We start from the raw sequence: 26906 nt of genomic DNA on the forward strand, positions 1-26906 counted from the left end.
TTTTGTAAATTTTCGTTCTATTGTTTTTAGAATTTGAGAGCTGGAAGAGCTCGGAGGCGTTGTAGTACTTGATAAATGAATAGATATTCGAACTTTCAAAAGTCAGCACCTTTAAATTTAGGAATCAATGGGTCCAATCACTTTTTTGTAACGAGGTGTGGAAAACGGGGGGGGCGGGGTCTCTGAAGGGTCGTATCTAAAAAATAGGAGAATACTCGTATTTGAACTCGTGCATCCTCAAAAACTGTACCAGGGTGTCTACAAAAGTCCAGAAAGCTAAAGTGCTTTTTTCCTGCCTTTTTGGAATAAATTGTGAAAAAGTTGAAATATTATGGCTAAGTTTTTTATTTTTGATGGAGCTACCCTGAGTTGGTTGCCCTAATCTGTCTAGCATTAGGAATTTTCCATCGCCTAACCCCCTCCTCCTCCAATGTTGTTATCTCAGGTGAGGTGTTGGTTACCTAACCTGTCGAGCATAGTGTAGGTACCATATTTTGCAAAGTTGGAATTTTCCCTCTCCAACCCCCTCCTTCTCCACCAAAGTTGTTATCTCAGGAAAAAAAATCCCTATTTTTTATTTTTCTCCATCTGCGAAAAAAGTGGTATCAGTAGCCTCCCCCTCCCCCTCAAGCAAGAAAAATGAAAACAAAAGAAAGTAAGTGATCGAATCAATTTATTAAAATTTGTTGTTTCTGCGTCGATATTTTTTTCATTGATTATGAAGCCTCTTTGTCTTGTGATTTGAAGCTTATTATAATCTTGAACATTTTTCGATTCCAACATTTTTTCAAAATTTTCTTATCTCAACATTTCACGATCTTGAGATTTTCTCTCGACATATTTCAATCTCAAGATCATTTTTCAAGATTTTTCTGCCAAAAAATTTCAAGATACTCTTGCTTCAGAATTTTTACAGCCATAATTTTTTGACTATGAGATTTTTCTCTCAAGATTTTAATTATCATCATTTATTTTTATACAATTTATGAAATTTTTTGGCTTGAAATTTCAAGATTTTTGTGATCTCGAGATTTTCCCCAATTCTGATGTTTTCCCAGGAATATGTTTACAACGTTTTTTTGAGTCCAAGATCTTGCGGCTTTTTTCTCAAGATTTTTTTGCCTTGAGATTTCAAGATTTTTACGATTTCAAGATTTTTTTCGATTTTGATATTTTTTTATGGAATATTCATCAACATTTTCTTGAATCCATATTCTTTGATCTTGCAATTTTTTTATCAAGATTTTTGACATTCGGATCTTTTTATAGATTTTAAGATTTTTTTTTTGCCTTGAGATTTCAAGATTCTTATGATCTCGAGATTTTTTCCAGTTCTCATATTTCCTCATGGAATATTTCATCAAAGTTTTCCTGAGGCCATATTCTTTGATCTTGCGATTATTTTCTCAAGATTTCTGGCATTCAGTTCTTGTCATAGCTTTCAAGATTTTATTTTTGCCCTGAGATTCAAAGATTTTTATGATCTTGAGATTTTTTCAAATTCTGTTATTTTCCCAGGAATATTTTCTCAAATTTTTTTGAGCCCATTATATTTGATCTTACGATTTTTTTTCTGAAGATTTTTTACATTTGGATCTTTTTATAGCTTTTAAGATTTTTTTTGCCTTGAGATTTCAAGACTTTTATGATCTCGAGATTTTTTCCAGTTCTGATATTTTCCCATGGAATATTTCATCAAAGTTTTCCTGAGGCCATATTCTTTGATCTTGAGATTAATTTCTAAAGATTTCTGGCATTCAGTTCTTTTCATAGCTTTTAAGATTTTTTTTGCACTGAGATTTAAAGATTTTTATGATCTTGAGATTTTTTCAAATTCTGTTATTTTCATAGGAATATTTTCTCAAATTTTTTTGAGTCCATTTTCTTTGATCTTGTGATTTTTTCTCGAGATTTTTGATATTTGGATCTTTTTATTAGTTTTAAAATTTTTTTCCCTCCACATTTCAAGATGGTTACGATATTGAGACTTTTTTTAGTTCGTGTTGTAAAAGGTGAAATTTATTGATTAGTTGCAAGGTTGCAACATTTTTCCAAAATTATTCTATCTAATTTACCTGTACACTACTGTTGATCTCAAGATACATACAAAATTTTGAGTTTTTTTTTGCACCCCAGTTTATTTTGTCAAGAAATTGTCATTAGCTATTTCATTTTTTTATTTATTTATTTTTTAAATTATATTTTAGGGTGCCTTCATGCAGAAGACCAACACTGCTTGGAGGACCGGGGAGGGAACGGAGGGGTTACTGAGAAGATTTTTTCGAAGGAAATTGAACATTTAAAATATAAAATCATCAATGTGGAGTAATATTTTAGAATTTTAACGAGTTAAACTTCTGATTCATTATTATCATATCATTTTTCACTACGTAGGTATAGAACCAATCGAAACAAAGAGATATTCGTACGAGTATTCCCGAACAGGATTTTCACCAAAATATAAAGCCTACTCGTAACATTATTTAAAGCCGAAGAAATTCACCACCATCTCATGTAGGTTCGTACAAAATCTAAAGATGCGAACCCGTTGAAATTTCACCTTGGTCGACGAATTCGTCGGTCTCTTTAATAACTTCTCATTGTTAATCTAACCCCCATTATATGGTTTTTCCGGCCCGTTCTTATTTATACGAGAACCCCGATCTGGGCTAAAATTAAGCATCTTAGACGCAGCCGGAGAGTCTATTAACTACAAATGGGTATTACACGTAACGAGACGTTCATCTGAGATGAAAATCCATAGAAATAGGCCTTATAGTATATCTAGGACTACCTACTACGTAGGTTTAGGTAAGCTATATCTATACTCGCGTGTTCAGAACACAGAATAATTACAAAACCTGGTGCGCTTATTCGAGTACCTTTTCGAAGATGGCGGCGTTAACAAAATACACCAGCACAACACGTTTTATAACGCTTGATTTTATAATTAGGTACAGACCTACCATCGACTCATCGCATTGTCCAAAATTAGGCGAGATTTCGTCCAAGGGTATAAGTTTATCGTCGAGATGCGTAGGTAGATAGATCTGTTTCTACTCCATAGTCGAAAAATACACTCGCCCAGTTGACCAAATGCTAGCAAATTTTGTGCTAGCGTAAATGGTGCCGGAATTTGAGACACTTTTTTAAAAAAATGCTAGCAAATCAGTTGCGATTAGGTCGCATTAGAGTAGCAGAATTGCGCACAAATAGCTAGCACGTAGCTGGCACAAAGCTAGCAAAAAGCTAGCATTTTGTTGGCACTTTGCTCTGCATTCTGCTACGTACATGCAACTAAATCGCGACTGATTTGCTAGCAATTTTTGCAAAAAGTGTCTCATATTCCGGCACCATTTACGCTAGCGCAAATTATGCTAGCAAGAAGCTAGCATTTTGCTAGCGTAGAAAACCTTTGATCAGTAAAGTAATTACTATTAATTAATTTTTAAAAATTCTGGGTGTTTACCTTTAACAGGTGGTAGTTTTCCAGGAAATTCCAAAAATTAGGCGACTGTCCCAGCTCAGAGGTAGCATAACGCTAGCATCTTGGGATAGTATAAGAAGAGTGATGTCACTCTTCTTACTTTTCAACAAGATACCACCTTGAGCTTATATTCAACTTGATGACACACTTTATCTAAGAGTAGCAAACTATACCATGAGAGAGATCGACGCTAGCAATTCGCTAGCATTATGCTAGCGCTTATGTTGAAAAATCTCTTTATTAAATAAAAAATGAAGTTTTTTTTTTAAATAGAAAAATTGTCAAAATTTAAAATTTGAAAATGAAGTATCAAACAAACCATGAAAAGGAAAAATTTCAAAATTTTTGAACAACATTTTAGTCCACGGCAATGGGAGTAATTGCACCCCCTGCCGATCCTCCGGGACAACTTTTTCCTCAAAGGGGACATCCTAAGGAACATTTTAAAGCAAACTTGCTGAAAAAAAAATTGGCCTTACTTACAAAATGGCGGCAATTTTGATTGAAAGGTCAGCCGAAATCGCAGAATTCGCGTTTCAACATAGGACGTGCACGAAATTTTTCAAACCTTACAAACGTAGATCGAAAGATCATGCAAAAATTCATCACCTGTCAAAATTTCAAGTGGTAAAGTACCTTTTTCGATTTTCGGTGAATTTTCAAAAATCAAATTTTGGCCAAAATGTGAGAAAAAATCAAAATTTTACCAAATTGACCAAGAAACCTGACATTTGGGATATACCCTATTTTCGACATGCCAAATCGATGGGAAACGGTTTCAACTTGTTTTGAGCAGTTCTGTATCCTCCAGCAGATTTTTGAAACTCAAATTGAAGTTGTAAAGCTCAAATTTATTCTGAAAACTAATTTCAATACGCTACGAAGTACTGCAGGTGAATTTCAAGTCGTTTTGGAGCCTCCAGCAGATTTTTGAAACTTTAAATTTTCACAAAATTTCATCAAACTGAGATGGAGAGTCGAAATTCATTCTGCAAACTAATTTTAATACGCTACGAAGTCGACTGCTTGTGGATTTCAAGTCGTTTTGGAGCCTCCAGCGAATTTTCGAAGGTTGTATGGCGTTTTTTGGAAAATTGGAATTTCCTAAAAGTAGCTGGAAGCTTCAAAACCATTTGAAACCTGCGAAGTAAATTTCAGCTTGCCAACTCCAATTGATTAATTAATGTTGTGGGAATTTCAAGTTTCAAAAGCCTACTGGAGGCTCTAAAATGACTTGAACCCACCTGAAGTCGTCTTCAGAGGGTGTTAAAATTGGAGTGTAGAGTAAACTACAGCTTTCCATGTCCATTTGATGAAATTTTGTTGTCCCCTTTAAGAAAAAAGTTGCCCCGGAAGATCGGCGGGGGGGGGTGCAATTACTCCTATTGTCATATGCAGGAATATTTTTAATGATTTTTGTATGCGCGCTGAGGGATGGAAAAGATACTTGCTCGCATTTGCTACAATAAATAACGCAGAAAAAGGTTTATTGGTGAGAAATGCGTAAGATCTGGTAGCACGTTCCTATCATTTGACTATAAAGAAAACGCCAAGTCACCAGATGCAGAAACTAGAGATATGCTTACATTTTTCTAGAGCCAGATGGCTAAGTAAATGCTAGCTCAGAGATGCAAGAATATTACCTGAAGTTTCCTATCATAAAACTGTGAGCAGGTACATATTAGTCAGTGATACGCTGGCATTAAGCGAGCAGGTATAGATTGAGGCAAAAGCTAGCTGAGATATGCGAGAATATTGCTTGAACTTTCTTGGCATAGAATTGCAAGCAAGTATCCATCAGTGATACGCTAGCATCAGGCAAGCATGTATGAAGTGAAGTAAAAGCTAGCTGAGATATGCGAGAATATTGTTTGAACTGTCCTAGCATAGAATTGCGAGCAAGTATCCGCTAGTAATACGCTAGCATAAGGCGAGCAAGTTAAAGTGAAGTAAAAGCTAGCTGAGAGTCGCTGGAAAACAGCTCGAAAATTGCTAGAATTGAATTTGCTAGCGAAAAACTGCAAGAAAATCGCTTACTTTTAGCGAGATAATTATTGCTGGCCACAAAAAGCGAGTAAATTGCTAGCAACTTATCAAAACGCGAATAAAACGCTAGCTTTTTGCTAGCATGTGGTCAACTGGGCGTAAGTCATTTTCGTGAACCAGCGAGCATTCGATTTCACGAGAAAAAATTCCGCTTTTGGCAACTTTCGCGACAAAAAGTTTCTCTCACATACGAGTACGATAATACTCAGCCAGTATAGGAAGAGCAAGAGAGACGACAGGGTGAAAAGCAACGCAGCGTTCTTTACTTCCAAAGTGTATACAGTGTATGTGAAAACAAAGATTCGACGATAATGTGAAAAATGTGCCCGTTTCTTAACGTTGCCAAACATGCTTATCTGCATGAAAGCTAACAAATTCGTTCGCAGAATTGAAACATTATTCGGAAATCTGCAGCTACTATCTTGCAAAATGGCGTACTGGGCCTGGCAAAGCAGGGCTGGAAAAAAACCCCAGCCCGGATAATACGGTACATGGTACGACATTGGTACGATTCGGTGATTTCGTCTCTCTCCTATCTATGGATTTGATTTCATGTTACGTATTCTTTCATGGCTCGCGGACCAATTCCCATATACGCGAATTACCATCATTACCAACTCTTTCAATTATACGCGAGCTAATTAAGATTAGAAAATTAAACATCGCGATTATTCTTCGTTTAATTACCAACCTATTTACCTACCTACTGCGATGTAATCGAATTCGTAGCAGAGATGGGTGGAGGGATGAGGAGGGTACGATGTAATTACAAAACTTAAAAATTAATCGCAAATACCTTCCTATAGCAGGCTGCTATCTTTTTGGAAAATTTACTCGAAAACGATACCCCTACCCTTCAGCCTTACCCCTCTCCCATCATGTATTGTTCGTTCGTGTGTTTTAAAATAGGAAAACCTCTGGTCCTGGCTGGCAACTCCCTAGACATGGAGAGTAACCAGGTCACCTGGTAGTACTCGTACAACATTACAACGAAAACTTTTCAAAAGTTGGTAATTTTATAGTGAAATTCTCGCTTTCACAATTTGAGTGTGTCTCTTGTTGAGAAACTCGTTTAATTGCCAACGATAATGGACTTTCGAAGAATAGGTATAAGGTACACTTACCCATCATGTCGACCAAAGAAACACTCTCTATAGAATACCTACCCTTCTGTTCTGTTTCCGTTCTATGGGCATATAGCCACAGATGCAAAAAAAATTACAATCGGTTTACCATGTTAAAGCTTCAAATGGATATGTATACTTGTACTTTTCGTCTCGCTCAAAGAGTCCTTTAATTATGCGGCTTGTAAGAAAGTGAGATTTTCGATCGCGTAATTCGCTCTTATTTGGTCGCCTCGAAACAACCAAAGTGCCTACTTCAGACACCTCTTAAGATCGATGATCCGTTATCTAAGGGAATAGGAGAATAGTTAATTTACCCGCAGCAAAAAAGCTTTCGCGGGTAAAGTTTAAAGTTGGCATGTGCTTTGATGGTGAACTGAACTCCATCGGTGAAGATGTTACCTTAGTATATTGGAACAAGCCGCGTGTAATTAGAAAATTTGTGTTTTCTCGAGAGAAAAGCTATATAGGGCTTTGAAAAGGTGTAAACTTTTCGTGAGGAGGGTTTTAATACATTTTTTTCAAATTCTCTATAGAGAACCGCTTGAAATCACTTTCCGATTTAAACGAAACCAAGGTTGATTGAAAGAGCGTGTCTTGAAACCCTCTTAACTCAAATTTCATGTGTTGAAATAGATTTTTGGCAAATTTTTGAAACTTTAAAAAATTAAAAAAAAAATTGTTGAAACAATTTTTGAATATTTTTAGGAAATGTGCATTTTTTTCGAATTGAGTGAACCAAAACGAATAATTTCTTTCAATTAAACTACCGCAGATCCACAAATACTAGTTTTGGGCAATTCTGGAGCCTCCAGCAGTTTTTATATTTTCTCCAGGAATTTCAAATTTATCTGGAAGGCCAAAAATGAACTTCAAGACCAATAGTTTTAGGTAGTCAATAATGCTTATTGTACATTTCCTCGACTATTTTAGGTGGTTACCTCGAAATTCCAGAAGCGTGGTTTCAAAAGCAAATTTTTTACCAATTATAAAATCCAGAAAAAATGAAAAAAATCAAATTTTTAAAGAAATTAGTGTACAGAAAGAGTGAGAGCGATTCGAATTCTGCATTTTTATTCGCTATTCGTGATTCGAATCATCATTAAAGCGATTCTTGAGAATAAATGACTCGAAATGATTCGAATCGCCAAAATGAAGAAAAAAGATTCGTGATTCGAAAATTTCAACGATTCACGTTAGTGATTTAAATCAGTTTCTTCCCATCTTTAATTTAATTTTCGAGCTTTTTCAACTCGATAAAAACAGTGTATTTTGATTCCATGCGTGGATTCGAAAAAATGACACGATCCGCGATTTGTGATTCGAATCATTTTACAAATGATTTCTCCACGGTTTTTGTTTTTGTTCTTGTTCTAGTTCCAATCTTTCAGGTGTTCTTATTGCCAAAAGACATTTTTTGAAGTCATTTTTTCTTTTTTTGAAAAAATAAGCAAAAGAAATGTAAAAAAATGAAAACTTTCTTTTTTTTCAAAAATACATACTACATCTTAAATTTAAAAAAATGATATTGTAAAATTGACAAAATATTTAAAATTGTTTTACTCAAATTAAAAAAAAATAGAAGAGTTAAAAAGAAAGACGTGAGAAGAACAAAAAACGAATAAAAAACAATGAGTTTTCGTGTTTCTGTTCTTGTTTTTTTTTTTCATAGGAATTGCCCCCTCCACTCCATCTTCCTTTCCTGATAGCTGAATAGAAAGTGATCTCAATGCTTGTCTACAGCTTCAATTTCTCGTTTCTGTACCAACTTTGAAGCTCTGTGAAATACGTAAAATAAATGTGTTAGGTAAAGCTGGAGAAAATACATTTTCACAGTTTTGGAGACCACAGAAAGGAAATGGAGAATTTGAAATTCAAAATCATTTTTTCAAATTTTGAAAGTTCTAAGTTGGAAATTTTCAATTGAAAACAATCAATTTTTGAAAACTAACTTTGGAAAATCTTTTCATCGCCTCCCAACCTTTCAATTTTGTGCAAATTTCAAAAAAACGATTAAAAATCACGTGACATATTGTTTGTGGTGTTTTCGATAATGCTGCTTTCGAATTTGAACCTAATTTTTTGATTTTTGAGCCTCATCCTGATGCTCTCATTAGCTCCAAATTTGCACCGCCCCCACCCATCTTTCAATTTTGGTCAGATTTCGAAAAAAAATTGAAAATCATGCGACATATCGTTTGTGGTGTTTTCGATAACGTTGATTTCGAATTTGACCGTAATTTTTGATATACGCAAGACCCTTGGACTTGGCACTCTCATGAGCCCCAAATTTCAACAAATTGAAAAATTCGTGTGACCTATGATTTGTTAGGGTTCCACAGGTGCTGATTTCGAATTTAAGCTCACTTTTTTGATACAAATCTTCTGGGCAGCGGAGCCCTCCCTCTCCCTCTCATCTCCAAAAATATGAAAAGTGACCCGTGGTTTTTTGGGTTTTTAGAGGCGATAATCTCGAATTTCAACTCACTTTTTGTACGAGACTTTTAAACCACTCGATATTTCACCCTCTGAATTTCATTAGAGTGAAATTAAAGAGCTGTGACCCTTGCTTTGTTGAATTTTCAGAGTGTCTGATTTCAAATTTGGAATTAATCTCTTGGTCCGTTCATCTCCCCCCCCCCAACTTTTTGGTCTCGAAATGATTCAAAAAATTGAGGATTCAGAATCTGAAAAATCCTAGACCAGTAAAACGTCTTCTTAGTACGAATGGGATTTGGATCACTCTCTCGTATTTAGATATAAATTCTTCTGGCTCAGTAACCCATTTCTTATTTTTTTCCCGCGTATTCGGCCGCAACACTATAAATATCGATGATATTCGATACAATAAGGTACCTATCTACACTTCGCGTAGGCGAATCGCAAACGACGAATAACGAGCACCGAAATGGAAGAATATCGCTCTACGACGATTTACTTATTAGAATTTTCGACGACGACTCAAAACGTACTGTACGATATTCGGTGAAAATGCTACAGTATAGGTTAGTGTAGTATACGAAGAGTTTGAAATTTTGAAAGTGACTAAATTATCCCAGGAAGGGCTGGCGAATACTCCTATAGTACGTAAATGGAGAGGAGAGACTCTTGGTACCGTGTACGAGTAGGAATATAGGCATATAGGCGTAGGAGAGAGGCTGCATTTTCGACATAACATGTAGATTATGTCTTATTTATCATTTTGCCTTGTTCAATTTCTTACTGTGATGTTGACAACATTATATTTTGAAACGCGCCATGTATTCTGTTAGAATTCGATTCCCTAGCGATTTGTTGCGAACTGTTGACAAAATATTTTTAAGAAAACGTGTGTATGTATATGCGAAGTTGCCGAATGCTGCGCGTCGTCGTTTAAAATTCATTTGAAATAAGCTTCTTATATATATTTTTTTCCTCTACACGTTGCTCTCCTTCTTGCAAGTCTCACATATACGACTTTTAAAACGGATTACGATTTATATCTTGTGCTGTGTGTGAGTGTGTGTGTTTGAGGAAGAGTGAATATTTTTTTCTTCTTTGCGTATACTATATTGGTACCCTGTCTGTATAGACGTTTGCATTGTAAAAAGGACTATATTGATTTATAAAATATATCGCCGAAGTTTGTAGTGTCGGATTAACAATATCCTTTATGGGTTTATCAGTTAAATAATGGGGTCAGAGAAGTTTGAATATAACATGCAACTAATCTGCCATAAAATGTGCCATTAACACGCTAGCTCTAAAAACAAGTTCGAGGTAAATTTATCATTTATATCGCAACCGACGATCTACTTTAATTATAAATATGTATCTTGGGCCTGCGAGAGAGCGGCTGAGGTGGGGTGTTTCGCCCTGCCCGGTTCGTTTTTCGCACTCGGCTCGCGTTCCATCGATTCTAATTGTAATTTGGACTTTGATCTATGTTATATGTATTTACAGAAGCGGTAACGGAAATTTTAAGAGGACCAGATTTATTCATCGACGTGGGTAGCACGATAAATTTAACGTGTTTAATTGAATACACGCCAGAACCTCCGCCGACGATAACGTGGAGACATGGCCAAGAGGTAAAGCAAATAAACCGTAAATAATTTATTTGTGTGAATTAAATCTTATACTAAAATGGGTGTGTATTAGCGAAAGCTTTAATTTGCGAACTATACGCAACGAAACCGAACACAATGACAGATTAATATAGTTTCGGCCTAGCTTCATTACCCTGCTGGTGTTTTTTTCACCCTTTACATTCGCATTCGCATTCCTCTACCCAGAATCTTCGAAAGATGCGGGAAATGGAGCTCGATGTGTATGTGAGAATTTATTCACACCATGTTGGTTCTATTCTAGGTATACTTTTCGTTACCCCCTCCCCTCTTGTGGTCCCATCCTGAAGCGAGCTCATTTCATTGCCCTGTGTATGTTTTGTTTCGACGCGAATATGAATAGTAAAATTGCGGAAGAAAAATCCTCGCATATCCTGCTGCTGGCTACACAGAAGGATATTGTCACCTTTATCTCGTATATTTAGTTTATTCGGTCGGTTCGTCGGCGTCGTCGTCGTCGTCGTTGTGGTCGAAATAGTAACGAAACCACACAGATTCGCAATACGTAATTTGTAAGGGTGTGCTTCGAATCCCCTCTATACCTATGTATACGAGTCCTTTTCTTTAATAAACTGCGAGGCTTATGCGATTTGGATGTGTAAACAATGCGGCTAGAATTTCCCAACGATACGTACGTGAAGTTATCAGGTGTTAAGATACATTTACTGGAAGAGTTGGGTATACTATTTTGTCGGATGGAGGTTTCTTTCGGTTTCTTTTGGTGGTTTTGACCAACGGGTGGGATGTGGAGAGGGCTTTCGTGCGATTCGTGTTCAGGTCTTTTGGTGGTTTTGGATGTAAATGTACATACATATGTGCAGTGTGTTTTGTGGAAGGATGAATGGTAGATGGTTTGGGAGAGTGGGGAGGGGGGGGGTCGATGGGAGAGATGTGAACGGAAATTGGAGGGTTTTCTTGGGAATGTGTTGATTGAAGGGTGCATTTTTCCTGCTTAGATTTGAGGAATAGACTACAAAAAAAAAAAACACTCACGCCTTTAGCGTGAGAAGACTGATTTTTCTCTGAAAAAAAATATTTTACGAACGAATTGATTCGCTTTTTTTGAAACACTTGTACAGCAATTGATCTGTTTACAATCGAATAGAATCATTTACGAACGATTGGCGATTGAACAAATTGATTGATTTCTATAGGTGAATCATTCGCGAACGAGTTTATCAATAGTTACTGAATCATTCGCGAACGAATTGATTCGTATAAGTGATTCGTTCGCGAACAAATCGTTTCATTTACTCAAGTTTTGATGAATTATTCGCGAACGAATTGATTCGTATATAAGTGACTCGTTTGCGAACGAATCGATTCGTATAAGTGATTCGTTCGCGAACAAATCGATTCGTATAAATGACTCGTTCGCGAACAAATCGATTCATTTACTCAAGTTTTGATGAATTATTCGCGAACGAATTGATTCGTATATAAGTGACTCGTTCGCGAACGAATCGATTCGTATTAGTGATTCGTTCGTGAACGAATCAATTCATTTACTCAAGTTTTGATGAATCATTTGCAAACGACTTGATTCGTATAGAAGTGACTCGTTCGCGAACGAATCGATTCGTATAAGTGATTCGTTCGCGAACAAACGATTCGTATAAATGACTCGTTCGCGAACGAATCGATTCATTCACTCAATTTTTGGTGAATCATTCACGAACGAATTGAATTATTTTTTGTGAATTATTCGCGAACGAATTGATTCATAAATAATGAATCGTTAACGAGCGAATCGATTCATATGAATAATTTTTGGTGAATCATTCACGAACGAATTTATCAATTGTTAGTAAATCATTCGCGAACGAATATTGTTGATGCATTGTTCGCGAATGACTCGATTCATTGAATTATTTTTCGTGAATCATTCGCGAACGACTCGATTTATTCAATTTATTTTTGGTGAATTGTTCACGAACGAATTGACGAACCTATTAATCAATTGTCAATGAATCATTCGTATTAATTTTTCGTTTCGTGAATCATTCGCGAACGAATTGACGAACAAATTAATCAATTATTAATAGATCATTCGCGAACGAATCGAATTACTTATTCGATAAATTATTACACGAACGAATTGATCAATTGTTGTCGAATTGATCAATTATTAATGAATCATGCGCGAATGAATCTATTAATTTAATTAATTTCTGGTTAAATATTCGCGGATAAATCGAATTATTTTCGAGTCCAAAAAGCACTAAAATCAGTGAAAATGATCAAAATAGGACTCCATCTCTTGTAAAAATTGAAAAAAAATCCGCGATAAAGTGTCGAAAACAATTAAAATTATATCTTGAAGAAGTCATAAAAACCTGAAGAAATTTTGGTAAAATTTTGGGTAAATCACATAAAACGTAGGTAGTTAAAATGATGTAAACATATAAATGAAGCATTAAAATCACGTCAAATTGCCAAAAAGCTAATGAAATTTTTGTTAAAGTTGGTGAAAATCTCATGAAAACGTGAAAAGCATGCTGAACGGTCGTAAAAAAAATCCAAAAAAGTATCAAAGTCAATAAAGTATGTCAAAAAAATTGAAATTTTTGTGAAAGTTGAGAAAACTGCATGAAAAGAGTGTTGACGAAAACATGAAAAAAAATCATCAAATTCGATCAAAGGCAAAATTGAGTGAAAAGTGCTCAAAATATTTTAAATGATTTAAAAGCAAGAATGAAGCATCGAATTCATTTTAAGTCACAAAAAACTAGTATCAATTTCAAGTACACTTTGACAAAAATTGCATAAAATTGTTGAAAAATTGTTTTGAAAAAAAACCTTCAAAATCGATGAGAATTTTCTAAAAAAAAAATTGGAATTTTACGTAAAACTTGAAAGAGAGTTTTTGAAAAAATTTTAAAAACGTGTAAAGAGAAATAAAAACCAGAAAAAATATCCTTATATAATCAAAGAAACGATTAAAAAGTAATAAAATTTTTATCGAAATTTCTGTGAAGATTGAATGAGAAGTGTTTTGTTGGAATCATAGAAAGTGCTACTACAAACAGCTTAAAAATCATTAAATGTTGCAAAAAATCACCGAAAAGTAATAAAATGTTAATAAAAATAGTATGAAATTAATCAAAATCACCAAAAACTACTGATATGTTGACAAAATTTAGTGAAAAATGCACAAAACGTTCTCTTAAATGATGATTTAAAAACACGAATGAAACTCCAAAATTCACTTCAAATCACCAAAAACTGGTATAAAATTCAAGTGAAATTTAGCAAAAATTGCATAAAATTATTGAAAACAATGCCTTGATGCCTTGAAAGAAAAAAATCTTCAAAAATAAATCAATGATAATTGTCTAAAAAAAAAACCTGGAATTTTGCGTTGAACTTGAAAAAAAGTTAAAAACGTATGAAGTGAAGTAAAAACTGCAGGAAGAAAAATCAATGAATTCTATGAAAATCATTAAAACGCACTTAACAAAATTTTAATAAAATTTTTGCAGAAGTTCCGCATTAAAATCTATGAAAATTACCAAAAATTCCAAATTTTTTGGTAAAATATCAAACTCTTAAGTAATCTGCTTTGAGAATTTTTGAAAAATTTTCAAGAGTAGAAAAATTAACTTGAGACATTTTGGAGACATAACCAAATCAATTGAAAAGTTCAAATTTTTTATTATGTATAAAATATTTATTTTCAACATTCAACATTTTTGCTTCAAAGTTTCAACTCCTCTTTCAAAATTCGTCCGAACCATATCTGGGAAATTTGCTGAAAAAATCTGTGGGAAGTAGGGGGGGGGGGTCCTGAGACAAAAATTTGGCCACATATGAAGAAAAAAGTTGGGTTTTCTAGTCAATATTTCTCATCACTACTCCTCAGACCCTCGTGATACTTTTTCAATTCCCAAACGTGCCACATTCTGCTCGTTCTAAGCAATTCGGCACCAAATTGTTTATTCCTGGCGCAGAACCCGCTCACTTTTCTGGTCAATATTTCTCATCAGTACCTACTTTTCAGACACTTGTGATGGGTACCTTTTGTGATTTCCAAACGTGCAATATTCTGTTCGGGTTAAAGAACTCAAGTCCGAAATTTTTCATTCCTGGCGCAGAACCCGCTTACCTCTCTGGTCGAAAAAAACGACATTAAAGAGTTCTCCGTGAGATTTCTGCTCACAAATGAACCTTTCGAACAAGCACTTTCTGATCTGAATGAAACTAAACTTGATTGAAAGAGTAGGGTATCCCTTAAAATATCTGTAACTAAATTTTCTGAGGATGCTAAATGTTCATTTTGGGACTTTTGACGAATTCTTAAAAAATCAAAGAAAAATCATTTTTTTGAGGAAAGTTAAACCAATGCGAGAAATCCCCTCAAATCAACTCCCACGCATCAACAACCACTAATTTTGACCCATTTTAGAGCCCCCAACGATTTGAATGAGAGGACAAATTCGAAAACTCGTTGCTGGGAGATCCAAAAAAAGTCAAATGGCATAAAATGAACTAGGTTGTTCTCACGTTTTTTCTCTTCAGTTTTTTAAATAATGCTTACACCAATTCGCGTAGCAAAAATCCCACCCCTTTGGCCTTTACACATCAACACACTATAACTGAGACGAATTAATACACTCGTATAAAACACAGTCAAACAACCAGCTCAGAGAACCTCTACAACAGAATCCCCTATATAACAAATCGCCCTAAAGATAACGTCCTGAGTGACGGATACCGATGCAATTAAAACCGTACGTTTAACAGATTACGTTAGAAAATTGAAAACCAAATCAAGAAGCGGGTCACTTTTCATCAGAAACTTCGTTCTTCGCGCTTTAGTACGAGATTTTAAGGTGATGAGAAAAGCGAAAAAAATAATTACATAGAGAAACGCGAACGCGATTGTAATTACCGCTGGAAATTATCTAAGGGCTGTATTTATACAGAAATTTTTTCTTCTCTTATTCGGCCGCGGCTTTAATAAAAGGCTCGACTTATCGTAGGATTTTAATTTTTTTTCATTATTTGAACGACGTACTTGGTATCTTTTAACGCGGCCGAGCGGCTAAAAACGCCTAAGCTGTGCAAACTACTTTTTGGATAAGTTTATACGTACGAAATCAGAAAAATTAACCTAGATAACAACATCGCGATTAGTAAATTTTTTCCTACAGTGGTGTACATACAGCCATTATTATAGAACCGTAAACTAAACAGTAGTTTGCGTATTTTCACCAAATACCACACAGCGTCAATTCTCTCTTCTCCTCTCTCTCTCTCTTCTTAGGTCTGATGATATCAAACGTGTATAGATGAGCATGAACATAGAGCTGCTGATGCGTTCGCGAAACTACAACCGAATATAATTGGCCCCGACGATGATGGCGATAAAAGCGTATAATGCTAATAAGTTGCATAATTACAACACCAACCATAATAACGTACGTGTACCCTCTTTTTTTTTTCATGAAAAAAAAGTGTATACAGGGAACCTGAACCTGCTCGGATAAAAACTTCACAACCGTGCAAATATTTTTCATTTTCAAAGCTTTTTCTATCTCTATCCCACCCTCGCCTAGGGTTCGTTGTCTGTTTCGCTCACTCTCCCTGTTCGACTCACTTCGTACTCATACACGAGGTAGACGTTTTCACGTGCTACTGGTATTCCCAATTTGAAAATGTACCAGCATTACTGATATTAAACTGTCTGTCGGTGTCGTAAATTAACGTCATAAGGGAAAATTTTGTTATTTTTTTCGCCACCACGTTTGTGTAACGGCAATCTTATTAATTTCAATGTAACACGCTTTCCTTCGTCCACGCTAGCTATACCTAATGTTGTATATTTTCGATACGAAATGTCACGTTTCCTTCCCCATTTTTCGTCTTTTATTTCGTATTTATCACGTATGCATGAATTCAACTATCCATCTACATAATGTACTTACCTACTCAGACCCCTACAAATACACCCACGTTGAAATGACCTTTATTTACCTGAATCTAATCTTGAAATCGACGAAATGATTTGTAAACAACGCGGGCCTTGTTTTGTATGGTAAATAGGTAATTATAATTTAATAGTATTCGTCGTTTTAAGGTTGATTAATCACTAACATTTTGATGAATTACTTACCTATAAGCACTATACAGCAGTACGTAGAGCATTATTCCGGAAAACAGCGAGCCCATAGAATGAATTTTTCAAAATACTTCCTGTTTTTTTTTGAGTTTTTAAAAGTCCAAACAATTCGTACAAGAAACCTCTCTTCCTCCCTTCCCTTGAGGGGTATGGGCCAGGAATGAAAAATTAGGCCCACAATTGTTTTGAAATGAGCAGAATGAGGCTGGTTTATGAAATAAAAAAAGTGTATTATAAATATCTGAAGTAAAGTGACGAGAAATGTCGACTAAAAATTCTGAGCGGGTTCTGCGCCAGGAATGAGAAAAATCTGTTTTGAATGGTATAGAACAAACAGAATGTGGTTTGAAAATTGAAGAAATTATTACTAGGGGTCTAAAAAGTAGCGATTAGAAATACATGACTATAGAAAAATAAGCGGGTTCTGCGCCAGGAAGGAACAAAATGAACTTATATTGAAAATCTGTCTAATCCTATTGACCTTGAATTTTTCTCACCTGAAAATCAAATTTTGAACTACCGTCAGTTGATTTTCCAATTTTTGGTGAATTTTTGAAAATGGTGGAAGTGTTTCTTCAGTTTATTTATAAGTAGATATGTATTTTCTGCAAAAAGAGTAACTCTCGAGATAAAAGTCTGAAAATCAATTTGTATGCCGAAGTCGACTTTCCGAATATTTCGCAATGATTTTTGAGCCTGTCCGGAGCCGTAGCAAAAATTGACTTTTCTTCAGTAATTTCCGATGTATGTACATCGTCGGTTTCCAATACAAGGGTTCTATGTCCATGTTTTTTTCCCCCAGGTTTTAAACGTTTCGGGTACGGTTATAGTAGGTCTTTAAGTAGGTACTCATAAAAAAAATAAAAAATGTTGTTTGTCAAACCACATTTTTTATTTTTTTGATGAGTACCTACTTAAAGACCTACTATAACCGTACCCGAAACGTTTAAAACCTGGGGGAAAAAAAAACATGGACATAGAACCTTTGTATTGGAAACCGACGACATAGTTTCTGACAAGGGCGACGTTTTACTTAAATTTGGCTAGCCTTAGAAAGCATTTGATCAATGTCGAGAACTAAAAATTTAATCCCACAGCTGAATATTTCAGAAAGCATGTGTATGTTCAAAAGTGAATTTTCGACTATGTTTTATTGATGAGAAATTAATTTTCGAACTCGCGTTCCCTAGGCATTTTAGTGCCTTTTTCGATCTCGTATGGTGAATTTTTGAAAATCAAATTCATGCCAAAAATGAGGGGGAAAATCAACATTTTACCAAAATGATGAAGAAAGCTGAAATTTTGGATATACCCTATTTTCTACAAGCCAAATCGATTGGAAACTGTTCATACCGTTTTGAGCAGTTCTGGAGCCTCCAACAGATTTCTGAAGCTCAAAATTCTCACAAAATTACATCAAAATGGAGTTAAAAAGCCGAAATTTATTTTGCAAAGTAATTTCAATACGCTACGAAGTTGACTGCAGGTAGATTTAAAGTTGTTTTGGAGCCTCCAGTAGATTTTTGAAACTTGAAATTTCCCAAAATTTCATCAAACGGAGATGGAAAGCCAAAATTCATTCTGCAAACTAATTTCAACACTCTACAAAGTCGACTGCTGGTGGATTTCAAATTGTTTTGGAGCCTGTAGCGACTTTTTGAAAGGTTTTATGGCGTTTTTTGGAAAATTCAAATTTCCAAAAAGTAGCTGGAAGCTTCAAAACCATTTGAAACCACCATGCAGTCGACTTCGTTTCGTATTGAAATTAGTTTGCGAAGTAATATTTCAGCTTGCTAACTCCATTTGATAAAATGACGTGGGAATTTCAAGTTTCAAAAATCTGGTGGAGACTCCAGTAATTTTTAAAAAGGTCGCTAGAGGCTCCAAATGACTTGAATCCACCAAAAGTCGTCTTCATAGGGTGTTAAAATTGGAGTGCAGAGTAAATTTCGGCTTTCCATCTCGGTTTGATGAAACTTGGAGGAAATTTCAAGTTTCAAAAATCTACTGGAGGCTCCAGTAATTTTCAAAAAGTTGCTGAAGGCTCTAAAAAACATTAGTTGCAGAATAAATTTCAGCTTTCCAACTCCATTTGATGAAGTTTTGTTGGAATTTCGAGTTTCAGAAATCTGCTGGAAGCTCCAGTAATTTTCAAAAAGTCGCTGGAGGCTCCAAATGACTTGAAGCCACCTGAAGTCGTCTTCGTAGGGTGTTAAAATTTGAGTGCAGAGTAAATTTCGGCTTTCCATCTCGGTTTGATGAAACTTGGGGGAAATTTCAAGTTTCAAAAATCTATTGGAGGCTCCAGTAATTTTCAAATTGTTGCTGAAGGCTCCAAAAGGCATTATACCTAGTTGCAAAGTAAATTTCGGCTTTCCAACTCCATTTGATGAAGTTTTGTTGGAATTTCGAGTTTCAGAAATCTGCTGGAAGCGCCAGTAATTTTCAAAAAGTGGCTGGAGGCTCCAAATGACTTGAACCGACCTGAAGTTGTCTTCATAGGGTGTTAAAATTAGAGTGCAGAGTAAATTTCGGCTTTCCATCTCAGTTTGATGAAATTTTGAGAAAATTTCAAGTTTCAAAAATCTACTGGAGGCTCCAGTAATTTTCAAAAAGTTGCTGCAGGCTTCAATAGGCATTAGTTGCAGAATAAATTTCGGCTTTCCCACTCCATTTGATGAAATTTTGTGGGAATTTCTAGTTTCAGAAATCTGCTGGAGGCTCCAGTAATTTTCGAAAAGTCACTGGAGGCTCCAAATAACTTGAACCGACCTGATGTCGTCTTCATTGGGTGTTAAAATTGGAGTGCATAGTAAATTTTGGCTTTCCATCTTGGTTTGATGAAAGTTGGAGGAAATTCCAAGTTTCAAAAATCTACTGGAGGCTCCAGTAATTTTCAAAAAGTTGCTGAAGGCTCCAAAAGACATTAGTTGCAGAGTAAATTTCGACTTTCCCACTCCATTTGATGAAATTTTTTGAGAAGTTCGAGTTTCAGAAATCTGCTGGAGGCTCCAGTAATTTTCAAAAACTTGCTGGAGGCTCCAAAATACGTTGGTTGCAGAGTAAGTTTCGGTTTTTCTACTCCGTTTGATGAAATTTTGTGGAAATTTCAAGTTTCAAAAATCTACTGGAGGCTCCAGTAATTTTCAAAAAATCGCTGTAGGCTCCAAAACAACTTTAAATCTACCTGCAGTCAACTTCGTAGCGTATTGAACTTACTTTGCAGAATAAATTTCGGCTTTCCAACTCCATTTGATGAAATTTTGTGATGGGAATTTCGAGTTTCAGAAATCTGCTGGAGGCTCCAGAACTGCTCAAAACGGTTTGAAACAGTTTCCAATCGATTTGGCATGTCGAAAATAAGGTATATCCCAAATTTCAGCTTTCTTGGTCATTTTGGTAAAATTTTGATTTTATTCCTCATTTTTGGCCAAAATTTGATTTTCAAAAATTCACCAAAAATCGAAAAAGGCACTTTAGCGCTTAAAATTTTGACAAGTGATAAATTTTTGCCTGATCTTTTGATCTATTTTCGCACGGTTTGAAAAATTTCGTGTTGGAATGCAAAATCTGCGATTTCAGCTGACCTGTCAATCAAAATGGCTGCCATTTACATAGTAAGTAGGGCCACTTTTTTTCGAGGACAAGGGCTAGAAATGTTCCTTAGGACTCCCCCTTTAAGAAAAAAACTGTCCCGGAGGATCGACGGAAGGGGAGGGGGTGCAATAGATCCTTATGCGGGCTCCCCGACTTGCAAAAGTTGAACTGAATTAATATTATTCACATTAATTCACTTTGCTGGAAAAAATTTATATTGAAAATTTAAAGCTGTTTTATTCGGGATTTTTACGTATAGCTACCCCTCTCTCCCATCGCTTCGCCCAAAAAATCTGCTTTAACATTGACTTTGACAAATTCACAGTGGTCAGTGAACTGTTATCAAAGGTTTGCAGAAATTTTACAAAGTTTCTTCAAAAAATTATCAAATTATCAAAAAATGCAATCGAATTTTTAAAATTCAACTAGGTACTATATGATAACTAATTGCTAAAAATTTGACTGAAATTAGTGCTCGAGTAGTAATGTTCTCTTATTAAGATGATTTTTGTAAATTTTATTTTAAAAACTTTGATTTTTGTTTGAGTGAAAATTATAAGTACCTACCTAGAAAAAAATCGACGGTTTTCATTTCTTTAAACGACTACCTATTGCTAAACTGATACCTAACTACCTACGTGATTCTATTTTCTCAATTTTTTTGTCGTAAATTCCTGTATAAATGAACCAAACTTTATACCAATAGTACAGATTGCTCGAATATTTTGTACTTCGAAGAAAACAAACGCTGAAGAAATTACCTATGGTTGGGTGAGAAGGGCAGAGGGAGAACCGACTGTGTAATACCTACCTTTTCCGTGCAGTACACGACTCCGGCCTCGAGCTCACACAGCTCAGACACGACACGACGCTACAATAAAAGTAAAAAGGTATAGAAACTAGAAAGCAATATGTATGTAGTGTGTACTCGTCGTCGTCGTCGTCGTCGTTGTCGAGGACGAGTATGTACTTTACTCGATGTTATAGGAGATAATCTGCAGATAATATTTGGCTTTTTCTGGTCTAACGATATACGATACTCGTATAGGTGGAATAGCACTCGAAAGACACGACCTTTTAACATGTTATGAATACAAGGTATCTCATAAAAGACGCGAAACGCCGATAAATTTACGCGTTCTTAACATTTATATTAGCTTTTATGTACGTCGTGTATGTACTCTCTGGTACCTCTATAATATGGGGGTGTGTGTACTATATGTATGGGGTAGAGGTATAAAGCACCAGCGGGAACTTTGGCTTGTATGTATAAAGCATAATCCGTGGCATGGTATTATTATTTAAGAGATCTAATTCTCGGTTTATTTTACATTAGGAGATAAATTTCGACTCGCCGAGAGGTGGTATTAGCTTAGTAACGGTGAAAGGAGCCACAACCACTAGCAGATTATTGATACAGAATGCTAAACCCGAGGATTCGGGAGAGTACTCGTGTATACCTTCGAATTCAAAGTCGTCGACCGTTCGTGTACATATACTAAATGGTAAGTACCTATCCCTCTTTATTATCTACGATGGTAGTTAGCACGTTTAATTAAATGGCACGCTTCTCGCGCTTTTACCCTGCTGACGACTCGGACGCGTTATATGTGTTTGTGGATTACGTCAAGACTGGCATACGAATGTATGTATTCAGATGTTGTAGTAATTATCGAAGCACTGACAAGGATGAGGATGATGATGGTGATGGGGGGGGGGGGTGTTGATAATTTTCAAATAATATTACGTATTGTATTGACAATGATGATGGGAATCAAATGTTGAGATATAGGTGATGGGAGGGGGTTGAGGGGATGAGAAGATATTTACAAATAGAGTAGGGGAGGGGGCAACATTGATAGCAGAATCAGTGGTTTTTTTCACATACGTTCCCCACTTTAAAGAGCTATTAAATGCTTGGGGCCAAGGTTACGCAAACGAATGCCAATTCTTGCCAAACGACTCGTCGCGAGTTATTAAAATAAAGCATAAAAATAAAAAATCATCATTATTTTTTCCCTCATCGAACTATTGGTCGCGCCCTTGTCACCGCATTGTCGTTATATACGAGCTCTGGCTGGCAATCGCGAGTGATTCGTCGTTTATTTAGCGATTATTATGGCTGGCGTATTGTCATCATTGCCAATCTAGCATGTTATGGATCGACATTATACGCGTATGGCTTGGCGATATTCTTGGCAGTAAAGCTGGAATCACATCGCGTCGCTAGCAAAAATTACTTATACCCTCGAAAATGAAAACACGCAGCGATGAGCGAAGAGCGAACTACGTCGTGGAAATTTTCTGTTTACCAACTGCTGCAAAGATCGGTATTCTTGACGCATTTCTTTTACTTATAATTTTATTCGGCGTGGTATTTTTTTTTTTGCTTGCGCCGCGCCGCGTCGTGCTCGGCCGTGTTTTTCTTTTTAAAATTCAAATTTTTTTGTAACACGTGCCTGCAAACGTGTTGGAATTTTGGGTTAAGGTGAAGTTATACTGTTATGTATGGTGGGGGAAGGAGGAGGGGGTGGTTGACGTTTATGAGGAGAATTTGACCTATCGTCGTGATACTGTTTTTTTTTTTGTTTTTTGGTACGAGGTTTAACTGAAAATATTGCGCGGGAAGAATAGTAGGTGGTGAAAATTTTATATAGGGCACAGGGTGTTCGCTAAATCTATTTATTAACAGGGTTGACGAACAATAAGGCGACCTTTACAATTCATCTACTAGGATTAAACTGAAATATGGCTCACTGAAAGAGCATGTTACCAGCTGTCTAAGTCGAATTTTCGATTTTTGACGAATTTTTGAAAATGGTGGAAATTTTCCATTCCTGTAAACATAGAGATAAAAATATGGAACTCGATTTTATGTACCTACTAATAAATCCGAGCTGATGAGTTGAAAAGAGAAGTTTTTTGAAAAAATAGAAACAGAGCTACATTTTTGTTTTTTACTTTCAAAATTGTCAATTTTTTTCATGAATTCCTCAAAACGTCTTGTACGTTCCAAGTAACACTTCCCTCTACATCATGGCAGGATTCAATGAAACATTATTACTTTTGTGACAAAAATATATAATTTTGGGGAATTTTTTCAAAATTTGAGATTCCCATCTTTGAAAAAAAAAATACACTTTTCAACTTCACTAAGGTTTGGCGATTCACCTGCATGAGTGGACTAGGAATATCAAAATTATGATATGAAAAAATTTTCAGCTGCAGAATTTGATTACATTATCTAGAGAAATTTTAAATTGCTGGAGAAAAGTCAACTTTGGTTGGTGGCTTCAGGTTGGCTTGAAAATGGTGGCAATCGATTCGCTGGCTCGACTTTATAGTTCATAAGCAGAGTTTCAGATATTTATTTACTCTTTCTGTGGAAAATTAATACCTACATATGTTGATAGAAACCTAGTCAAATTCTGCTGCCCCCTTCCTAATAGAACAACAAATGTGTAGAAAATTCTGACATTTCATAAATTGTTGCAATCATTTTTTGGGGTGGGGAGGGGGGAGATTACTTTTCTATCAACATGTGATGAAAACGTGTTGAAATCGTGTTAGAATAATTTTTTGAATTTTTAATAGCATTTATGCGGAAAATAGCAGTTGCTAAAAAAAAATTTTTCTCGAAAAAGCCATTGCGTTTTTTTGCTTTTTTTAATATTTTATTCCATATAATGTACTTGATTGGGATCTTTTTGAAGATTTTAACTCGTTTAGTTTCATACTTACTTTCTATTACTTTATATTAAAATTGATTTTTATGGATTTTGAAACTGATTCTGAGCTCACTCTGGGTAAAAAAAAAGGGGGAGTTCGAAAAGAGCAGACCACGGAAGACTCATCACCTTTCTTAAAATCTTGAAAACTTGAAAAAAATCCTCAGAATTCTCCCTCTTGAAAAAAAAAACGAAAAAAGTATTCCACTATAAAAAGTTACTGATACCTAACTTTACAAGGCTGCCGCACGAGGCACTACCTCATTAGGGAGAGTGAACAAAGACATAGCCTGGATTTGAACAAAAATTGGCGGGAAAGTCCACTTTGAGTGGGAGATTACCCATAAAATTATTTAGCTCTCTAGCGGTTCAAAGAGCAGAACCAAAGGTTCCCAAAGTGAGATCATGTTTGAAAAAAAAAAAACAAACAAACAAGAACGTGTATTTGGACAGTTAAATCGAAATATTCTGCAAAGTGAGGTAATCGGAGTATTTTGACCTGCTGAACACAAATCTGACGTTAGCTTTTTGTGAAAGGAATTTTTAATGACAGAAAATAGTTATAAAGTTGATAAGAAATTGTCATTTTTACGATCCGTAAATTTTCAAGAGCTTCGTAGAGGGGTAAAAGTGATATTGAATTTTGAATTTAATGGGTCTGAGATGTTCAGAAATTCAAATCGCAAATTTTCGAGGGGGATGGCTGAAGGATTGCATAGTATGTTTTTCTAGGTTTACAAGGTACGAGTAGTCGAGTACCCAATAATGGCAAAAAACAAAGACTTTTTCAAAAATAATCCCACTTTGGGGACTTCTGGCTCAGCCTTCTAAGCTGTGAGAAGCTCAACATTTTTCTGGGTAGTCTCCCACTCAATGTGAATTTTTCTTCCAATTTTTGTCTACATCCAGGATAGGTTTTTTTTCACTCCACCCACGGGGAATCCGTGCCCCATTTCGGGGGGTCTCGTTCCTCATGGGTCCACAAATTAGGGTATATTGTGATGGAAAATATGGCCCCACGTTGGGCGCCAGAATGTAAAGAAATGTCGTATGAATTAATTCCCAAATTACACTAGGAGCCTAATAATTTGGTCTTTTCAGCTATACAATTTTTTAAAGAAATTTCTATTTTATCTGATTGGATTTCAGTGGTGATGAAAAAAAAACACACCCACACAAAAATGACCAATTATGTACTTATTCATGCAGGGGAAGTATCCCAACCAACACAAACATTTTTTGATTTTTCACCAAGAATTCAAAAATGGAAATTTTTGAATCTTGATTTCTTTGAAGATAAGAAAATATAGACTAATTCAAATCCTCTTTGACCCAGACCATCTGGATATCTGATTCATGCACTCTCGTTCTGGTGGAATAATTGGTGATGGAAATATAAGATAAGTATCTCTTGCGATTCTATAACTAGCTCATCAAGATCTCAGGATCGGATGAATCGCGGATGTAAAATGGGTTCCCTCCCCAATATTTACGTATTTATAATACGTGGGGTTAAAGTTGGATTAATTGAGGCTTGAGCTAAGATATGATTGAACTTTCAACGGAATGATATATTTATGGTAAAGTTGGAAATATTCATTGAATTCTCAAAGTCACGAAAGTTGAATAACAGTCCAAGACAAATTCACATTTAGGACATTTATTCGTATACTTGAGGGATAAAACAAAGACAAATAAAAAGGATCGCAACCGTGGGGAATTTTGGGAATACTTAAACTAGGAGTAACAAAAAGGAAAATAAATATTAAAAAAAAGAAAATAAAGGAACAAAGTGAGCCATTCGTTGAACTTAAAACTAAAATGCACATCCTGAGCGATATGTCATTTTCAAACAAAAAAGAAAATAAAGAAAGACAATGTGAGCCAAGGTCTTGAAACTTAAAGCTAAAGTTGGAATGTGAACCAAGGCAACTTGTTATTAAAACCTATCTCTGTGCAATTCAAAGAGTGATCCGAGACAGCTGAAGATTCACTAATTGCCCCATAGGGACTCAACTTGAGAAACAAAGTCATCGCAGATGATGGCTAAGTCCGAGGCTACAGACGCCAAAATTCATCAAAGTCCAATAAATCACGAACTGAAGGAAGCTAAAGCTGGATACAGTAGGAACTACAGTTGGAAATATTGAGCTAAAGATGGATTTATTGGTCTCTTCTGGCGAATGGGCTCCAGCCCATTTGCGGAGATGGAGGTAAAGTTGGAACTATACTTAGCGGTGTTGATGTCTGCAGTTCTACCAGAATTGTCTCGGATCAGAGCTTTTATAACTGCGCTTTTTACGAGAAATCGGGCGGGGAAAGGTACATAGTCAGTGGCGCACGCGCTCAACGCCCCTAGCGGCGCTATCATGCGCAGCTGGCGCTGGAATTACGTCATGTTCGATTATACTCGGTGATATTCGTGTTGAACTGGTTTTCTATTGGTTATTATAGCGAGAGTGGTGGATAGCTTGGCTCCACCACCTAAAAAACGATGATGTAATCGAGTATAATCAGCTGTATTCGATAATTTCTTGATTATAATTGGACATAAGCGCCACCACTACTGAGTAGGAAGTTCAAATTGTCGAGGCTTGGTCACTGACGTCATAATTGGTCACTAAAATGACCGAAAATCTGTCGCTTAGGGGGTAGAAAAATATTCTGCTGCTATGGCGAATGAGAATTTTCCTCCCA

At 35.7% G+C, this 26906-nt stretch overlaps 1 protein-coding gene across 4 annotated transcripts in view; it reads left to right on the forward strand.

Moving 5' to 3' along the window:
* The window catches only part of LOC135847918 (zwei Ig domain protein zig-8-like), a 450816-nt gene that overhangs the window by 291379 nt on the left and 132531 nt on the right, over positions 1 to 26906 (forward strand). For all 4 annotated transcript variants that reach the window (XM_065367656.1, XM_065367658.1, XM_065367655.1 and 1 more), the window contains 2 exons: positions 10600 to 10727; positions 21818 to 21986. In XM_065367656.1, coding sequence (XP_065223728.1) covers positions 10600 to 10727; positions 21818 to 21986 — 297 coding nt within the window. The remainder of the gene's footprint in view (positions 1 to 10599; positions 10728 to 21817; positions 21987 to 26906) is intronic.

The sequence above is a fragment of the Planococcus citri genome, chromosome 5 (genome assembly GCF_950023065.1).
Source record: "Planococcus citri chromosome 5, ihPlaCitr1.1, whole genome shotgun sequence".
In the NCBI taxonomy this organism is placed as follows: Eukaryota; Metazoa; Arthropoda; class Insecta; order Hemiptera; family Pseudococcidae; genus Planococcus; species Planococcus citri.